At 21.9% G+C, this 8,142-nt stretch overlaps 3 protein-coding genes across 3 annotated transcripts; all 3 read right to left on the bottom strand.

The window, feature by feature from the left end:
- Positions 1-200: 200 nt before the first annotated feature.
- ENU1_025930 (hypothetical protein) lies at positions 201-1,199 on the bottom strand (the record flags this gene model as incomplete). Its single annotated transcript, XM_008857149.1, has 1 exon — positions 201-1,199. The coding sequence occupies one exon, from the start codon at positions 1,197-1,199 to the stop codon at positions 201-203; it is 999 nt and encodes a 332-aa protein (XP_008855371.1).
- A 354-nt stretch (positions 1,200-1,553) lies between these two features.
- ENU1_025920 (RasGEF domain containing protein) lies at positions 1,554-4,406 on the bottom strand (the record flags this gene model as incomplete). Its single annotated transcript, XM_008857148.1, has 1 exon — positions 1,554-4,406. The coding sequence occupies one exon, from the start codon at positions 4,404-4,406 to the stop codon at positions 1,554-1,556; it is 2,853 nt and encodes a 950-aa protein (XP_008855370.1).
- Positions 4,407-6,243: 1,837 nt separating this feature from the next.
- Positions 6,244-7,857, bottom strand: ENU1_025910 (leucine rich repeat protein, BspA family protein; the record flags this gene model as incomplete). The annotated part of the gene is made up of 1 exon (XM_008857147.1): positions 6,244-7,857. One exon carries the CDS (start codon positions 7,855-7,857, stop codon positions 6,244-6,246), a length of 1,614 nt encoding a protein of 537 aa, XP_008855369.1.
- Positions 7,858-8,142: the final 285 nt, after the last annotated feature.

The raw sequence follows: 8,142 nt of genomic DNA, 5'->3' as shown, positions 1-8,142 counted from the left end.
ATATGCAGCTAATTGAATATCAATATTTGGTGAACCAAGTGAGATTGGAACAACTCTATCTAATGCATACATTTCTTTCTTTAGAGAACCACGATATAATGTTATTTTTGTTTTTGCAAATTGTTGTTGACATTCAGTATTATCATCAATCATTAATGAAACCATTTTCATAGACTATATAAATTAATAAATGAAATAAATCATAAATAGTTTAATAAACAAACTGTTTTTAAGAAAAGTAAGAAAGAAGGAGGATATGGAATATCTGATAAAGATAAACTACCAATAATTTCTAATAATCCAAGAGAAACAAAATATTTTTGATTTATTTTATATGAAGGAAGATTAGAATTAAAGAATAATTCAAGAACTGAATAAATATGAATAATACATTCTAATTGATCATCTTGTAAATCAGCAACTGTTTGTGGTTTTACATCATCAAAAAATTTAAGAAGAGATTTTCCATAATTTAATTCTCTAAAATTATATTCATTTTGATTATTATTATCTAACAATACTTTTAATAAATCAAAATATAATACAATTTTTCTTGGATTTTTAATATATTGAGCTTCAGCAAATGCTTGAAAAATAACATCAAAAATACCATTAAATACAAGTAATTTTTGAAGTTCTTGATTATCTTTACAAATAGTAGTTAAAAACATTGCAATATCATTATGCATATAAGAATTAGGGAGATTTTGAATAAACAAAGGATATAATTGTGACATTTCAAAGAAACATGTAAATTTTGCATATGATTTATATGTTTTTAAGAAATATGTAATTGTAGATAATATAGTTTGAATTGTTTGAATATCTTTCATTCCATCTAATTTAGAACATAAAACATAATCAAAGTTTGGAAGTTCTTTATAAATTCCTTCAACTAATAATTCCTCTTCAAATCCATCTGTATTTCTTGGTTTTGTTGTAATTTCTTTTAATATCAAACAAATAAATTTAATCATTTGACTATCTGTTTTTACATCTGCATTTTTTAATAATTCAGTTAATTGATTTAAATGTTGAAGAAATACTGAATGATTTGTATGAGAACTTGAATATATATCATAAATAATTGTTGTTTTATCTTCTGCAGTTGTTAACGTTTCAAATAATTCTTCTACTTTTGGTCCATCATCTAATTCAGTAGAAACAATGTCATTATAAACAGATTTAATCCATTGCATTTTACTTTATTTATTTTGATTTTATAGTTTTGACTTAACCGATGATGAATTTTAATTATTTTATGTAATATAAATCAATTTATTGATTTATATTTTTTAAATTCTTAAATCAGAATAATTTTCTATAAAATGATAATATTTTAAAATAAAAGAAAGAAACAACACAAAAACAAATAACAATTTAATATTATAACATTATTTTATTTGGAGATAAAAATAATCAGATAATTCTAATTATTTATTTAGAAACAAATAACAATTTTTTTGAATTAAAATTAAATTTTGTTATTTAAAAAAATGAAATAAATAAAAAATAAAAAATAAATTTTTATTCAAATTTAAAAGAAAAACTGTTCATAATTGATGCATTGAACAGAATTTCTTATGGAAAATGTTATCAATATCAGTTGGAATTTGTGGTTCACCAGGTTGATAATTAATGATATCCATAACGACTTTGTGCATAATTCTTAATTTATTAAAGTTAAATAATTCTTTTTCTTTTGAAGCATTATATTCAGAAACAAGAACTAAATCTCTACTAATAGTACCCATAAAAGGTAATAAAGGTTGTTGAGATGAAGAAATAGTATCTCTTAAATTTTTATAATTATTTTCAAATATACATAAATTATCAAAGAAATCATATCGTTTTCTTTCATCTGATTTTAATTGTAATTTTAATTGTTCAATTTCAGGAATACGAACAAAAGCAAAAACAATACCACAAATTGCATGATAATTTCTATCACGATTAAGGAAAATATCAAGTATTTTTATAGTTTGTTGAAGTAAAGATAATTTTTGATCTTTAGATATTTTATTAAACATAGAAGCATACATTTTAGAAAGACCATTAAAACTATCAATCATATTTTTAATATTATATGTTTGATCTTTTTTTGTTTTATCTAAATAATATAACAATTCTACTGGTTTTATTCTAATAAATAATTTTTTATAAACATATGTCATTGAATTTGTTATTTTATAAGGATCTCCCATAAAATCTGAAGGATCTAATTCTGAAGTATCAAAAATAAGAGGAGGATAAATAGTAATATTTGAATTTCCTTTAATTTGATTAAATAATTCTAATACAATTAATTTTTCTTTACGAATTTTATTAAATGGTTCTTTAGAAGTAGATAAATAATTTATTAATCTTTTTTCTGATTTACCTAATAAACTAAAATCATTTGGATAACTTTGCATCCATTGTTTTAAAACAATTAAAATTTGTGTTTTTCTATCACCAGTTTCATCTACACTAATATGAGGAATTAAATAATTTATAACACATTCAGGAGATGTATATAATCTATACATTAATAAAAAGATTTCTCTATATTTTGGTTCTCTTATATTAGGTCTAGTTAATTGAAGTACTAAATCTTTCATTGTAGAAAGATAAACTACAAATTCTTGTTGTGAAGTAGAATAAACATATTCAATTGAATGAATATCTTCAAATTTTAAAATTTCATTACATCTAAATAATAATGTTTCAAATTTTTCAAAATATGAACGTGAAAATTCTTTATTAATTTTACGATATTGTAATGATAATTCATAAAATTTTGAAAGAAATTTAAATGGAATAATTGCAGTACTTAATAAATCACAATGTTTATTAAATAATAAACAACTTTCATCTTCTGTAAAATTATTTTTTTCAATTTTTTCAATTTCTGTTAAAAATGATTGACATAACATTTTACTAATATTAAGAACTTCTACATATTTAGGAAATGCCTCTGAATAATCAATAAAAAGAATTTCTAAATCTTCAAAAAATTTTTGATATAAATCTGAAATTTTAAATGAAATATTATTACAATATAATTTCATTAAAAATGAAAATACTTCTATTGATTTATTATATAATAAATATAAATATTCTAATGGTTCTTCTAATTTAACTAAATGAGTTGTACTTTCACTTGATTGAATTTGTTCTACTGACATTGTTCTCATTTGCTTTTTTAATCTTTTTTTATCTTTTTTATCATCTTTTGTTGAATTTTGCATTTTAATATCTCTAATTTTTGGTAATAAAATATCAATATAATTTCTTTTTATTACTGTCATTTGTTTTATATATTTTTTAAATTCATTAAAAATATCTGTAAATCCCATCTTTTTTCCTGTTTCAAGAACACATAATGATGTAGAATATCCACTCCAATCTCTTGCTCCAATATTATCAACTAATTCCCATTCATTATTTTTTAAAACATATAATTTTCCATTTGATTCTCCAACAATTGATCCAAGTCCTTCAGTAATTCTATCAATTCTATTATTTCCAATAATAATTCTTCCATCATTACTAATAACACTTCCATCAATTTTTAATCCCCATAAATTTTCTCTTAATCCAATAATATCAACAACTTTATCAATATTTTGCCATATCATTTCTCCTAATGTAATAACATCTCCTTCTTCTGTTAAACATGCAGTATATCCTTCTCTACAAACAACTTTAATAATTTTTTTTCTTCCTAATTCAACAACTCGTGCAGGTCTATTCATTGAAACAACTCTATTCTTTCCAATTTCTCCATATGTATTTGTTCCCCAAAGATATACATCTCCTAAAGTTGTTAATGCTGCATAATGTTCTTCAGAACATGCAATTTGACTAACACCTTGTAATTCTCCAACTCTTTTAAGCATTACAACATCTTCTAAATTAGATGTTGTATAAACTTTTCCATCAATTAAAATTATCATTTTTTTATGATTTCCAGTAATTTGTTTAATTCCAGCTGGAATTCCTTTAATAACAATTGGAGTTTCAGTTACTTTTTTTTCTTTATAATTAATAAGACCTGTAGCATATACTCCATCTTCTCCAATCATAAAAATATTTCCTGATGTTATAACAACTTGTTGTATTCTTTCTGGAATTGGTGTTGGAAAGAATGGACATTCTCCATAAAATTTTGTTTGAAAATCATCAACACTTCCACGAGAACTAAATGATGTTCTTGGAATGGATGTTCTTTTAAACTTTTCTGTTTTTTCATTTACTGTTTCAGTAATAACAACTGTAGCTGCATCTTGAAATTCAACTTGAACATCTTCTCCAGATTGTGTAGAAATATTATCAAAATCAACACAATATCCTAAACCAGATTGTGGTGTACTAAGTTGTGGTGTAGCATCACTACGATTCTTTTTTTTAATTGGAATAGACATGTTTTTCTCTTATTTATTTTTTAGTTGGTATTTTTTCTTTTTTCTTTTTTTTTTATCTCTTTTAACAAATACATTTTGATATTTTTCTTGTTCTAAAAATATTGTGTTTGTAATATAAAAGAATCTTTCCTTTTTTTTTATATATATTTATAGTATATTCTTCTTTTTCTTCTCAAACAAAGTTAGTTTTTTATTATTACTTCTTTAAATTTATTTGGAAAAGGGATTTTAAAAAAAAAACATTAGTTTAAAGAAAATGAAATAATGAGTTAATGTATCATTTATTAAATAGTTAGTTGTTGATATCCAACATTTTCCTATGAAGAGATGAAACATATCAACAAACACAATAAAAGAATTTATGGTGGTTAAACATTACAATTTCATTGAATATTGATGATACAAATAGACAATTGTTATTCAATTTAATTCTTGGTTCATGAACGTCAATAAAAGAAATATTTGGAATGTTGGTAATAATACAACATTTCGACTTTCTATTTCTTTTGTAAAAATACTTATTAAATTGAATTGACTCATAATTTCTACATATTTTTAGAGTGTTAATTATTATTTTTTATTTTATTAAAGAAATTTTTCTAATTCATTTTTGTAAAGAATATAATTTTAATTAAGTAAAAGCTTCTCCTTCTGTTTTATAAAATTGATTTTCTAAATGAATAAACTGAGATAATAATTAATTGAGTCAATTTAGTTTGGTTGAATATTTAGTTCTTTTATAATTTTTTTTTTATTTCATTGTCTTTAATTTTTATTATTTGAATGAATATTTTTATCAAATAATACTATAACTTTTTTTGATTTGGTATTTTTGTTTAGTTACCTCATGTGCAAATTCATCAATTTTCATTTAGTAATTATTTAATTTTATTTGTTGTATTAAAATTTATTGTTTTAATAATTCATTTTATTTAACTAATAACTCAGTTTTTTATTCTTTATAATAATTATTGTATTATTCTTTAGGTAATTGAGTTTTAAAACTCTCTTTAGGTTCTGACTTGACACAAAGAGTCTTTTTTTAAATCCTCTAAATTCATCATTAACAATTATATTTCATTCTTTTTTTTTCTGTTGTTTGTTTTTGTAAATTCTTTGTATTATTTTTTTTGTAAAGTAAGACATCTCTTTATTGTAGAGTTATATGTTTTTGATGTTCCCAACCTTTGCAGAACAATAAATAATTTTTGTTCATTAAATATGTTTATTTAATAAATTTATTTAGTAAATTAGTTTTTATTTTTTTATTGCGAAATTATAATAGAACGTTCCTATTCTGAACATTTCATTGTTTGAACATAAAAATTTAATTCATCAATATTTTCATCTTTTTTAATCATCATTTTATCAAGATATTTCTTTTTACCTTCTATTTCTTTTTTTGTTTAACAATAACACGATAAAGTTTATCTTTTCTTTGTAACTCCCATAAATTTTTGAGAGTTTATCTGTTTATAATTCTTTAAGTTTTTTGTTAATTTTTTATATTCTGTTCAAAATATTCATTTTCGTTGATAACTTCATTTAATAATTCTGTAACTTCTTTTTTTTCTTCCATGAAATGATTATTATCAATATATAATCTGTTTTTTTTTCTGTTCTATGCCTTGTTTTCTTGGATAAATACTGAAATACAATAGAACTAATAACCAAAAATGATTTATACTACAAAGAGTCTTTAAAAAAAAAAGAGATTCTGTCATAAGATAAAATTTCTTTATCAAAAGATAAGAGAAATATTATATGATTTAAATCAATAATTTCTAATTTATTTTTATTAATAAAAATGATTAAAAAAAAAATAAAAAAATACAAATTAGAAGAAAGAAATTTGTTGGAAACAACAATCAGGAACATTAATATGTTGTTTTAACTTAAGACATTGTTTAAAACAATTATTTCCGAATAAAGTGATAGAACGTGGTAATGAAATATATTCTAAAGAAGTACAAAAAGCAAATGAGTTTGAATGAATTTCTTTAAAATGTGAAGGTAAATCAATAGTTTCAAGACATTTACAATTATAAAAACAATTTGATTCAATAGAAGTTAATGTGAATGGTAAATCAATTTCTTTTAATGAACAACAATTAAAGAAACAATTTTGAGGAAGTCTTTGAAGATAAGGTGATAATAAAATTGTTTGTAATGAACAACAATTCTCAAATACACTTTCATTTAATTGATGAATAAATTGACTATTAATTACTAATTCTAATGATTCACAATTTTCAAAACAATTTTTTGGTAAAACATGTAATTGTTCATTTATAATAACTTCTTTTAGATTTTCACAATAACAAAAACAACCTTCTCCAAGAGACGTTAATGACGCTGGTAATTCAATTCTATCTAGTCTTATACAATGTGCAAAACAATGTTCTCCTAATGACTCTACAGAAGAATGAAAAATAACATTACGAAGTTGTGTAGAATATTCAAAACAACTCAGTGGTAATAATTGAAGTAATTGAGGGATTTGTATCATTTCATTAAAAGGACATTTAAGAAATGAATATTCTTTAATTGAAACAAGAAGAGAAGGTAGTTCAATATTTTTTAGTGAATAACATTCGTTAAAACATTCTCTTCCAATACTTCTTATTGATTCAGTCATTTTACAACTAGTTAATGAAGTACATCCTTTGAAACATCTCTCTCCTAATGAAGTAACTGAGGAAGGTATATTAATTTCTTTTAAACTACAACATCCTTCAAAAACCGCACTTTGTAAACAACGAACTCTTGTTGGAATTGTAATAGAAATAAGATCTTTTCTCATAAAAAAAGTTTTATCTCCAATAATATTAGTTTCTACTGGAATTAAGTCACCATGAAAATGAATATAATTTTGAGTTAATTTAATATTACGAAATATATTTCTCTCAGGAGAATATCTTAATGCTTCTCCAATATGAACAGGAAATAGCCATACAAATTTATTTGCTTTTGGAAGTCTAATATCCTTCTTTGTAAATAAAAATTGAGTAGTTACTTCTTTAAATAAAAGAAATGACTTAATTGGATTATAATGATACTTTGAAATTATTTTAGAGAATCTGTTATTAATTTGTGAATAATTCTTATAGTCTTGTTCAGTTTTTAAATATTTACTAATTTCAAATAATAACGATTCTTCAAATTGATTTGATAATGTTCTTTTTTTAAAAATGTAAATTACTTTTTTCTTTTCTTCATTAATTTGTGTTGTTTCAATAACTGAAGATGCTGTAGAAGATCGTTTTTGAGTTTGTTTTTGCATTAGTTGTAATTCTTGTGGGTCAATAGAAGATGATTCTGAATTGCTTACTGATCTTTTTGAGTCGTAACACCTTTGGTTACTTTTTTTGATGCACAACAATGACGCTGAATTGATATTTTTTGTATTTGATGAAACAGTTTTAGTTGAACTATTTCTTTGTGAAATCATTTGTAGAAGTAAATTAAAAAGATTTTTTAAGTTTCTTTTTTATTATTATTTTTATTTAAGAAAAGTATAACCAAATTAATTATTTTTTGTTAAATAATTATTATCAAAAAAATCTATTATTACTATTTTAAATCCACTTTTATCTCTCTTGTTAAAATTCCTCTTTAAATTTTATCTTTTCATCCTAAAGAATATTTACTATCTTTTATTAAATCGTATAAAACTTCCTAACTTACTCCATTCTCAACATTAAGTACTTTTTGTATTATTCACTTAATATTTAAA

This window comes from Entamoeba nuttalli, assembly GCF_000257125.1.
Source record: "Entamoeba nuttalli P19 unplaced genomic scaffold asmbl_2453, whole genome shotgun sequence".
Lineage (NCBI taxonomy): Eukaryota > Evosea > Mastigamoebida > Endamoebidae > Entamoeba > Entamoeba nuttalli.
Note: the sequence above shows the minus strand (reverse complement) of the source record. Positions and strands in the feature narration are given on the sequence as shown.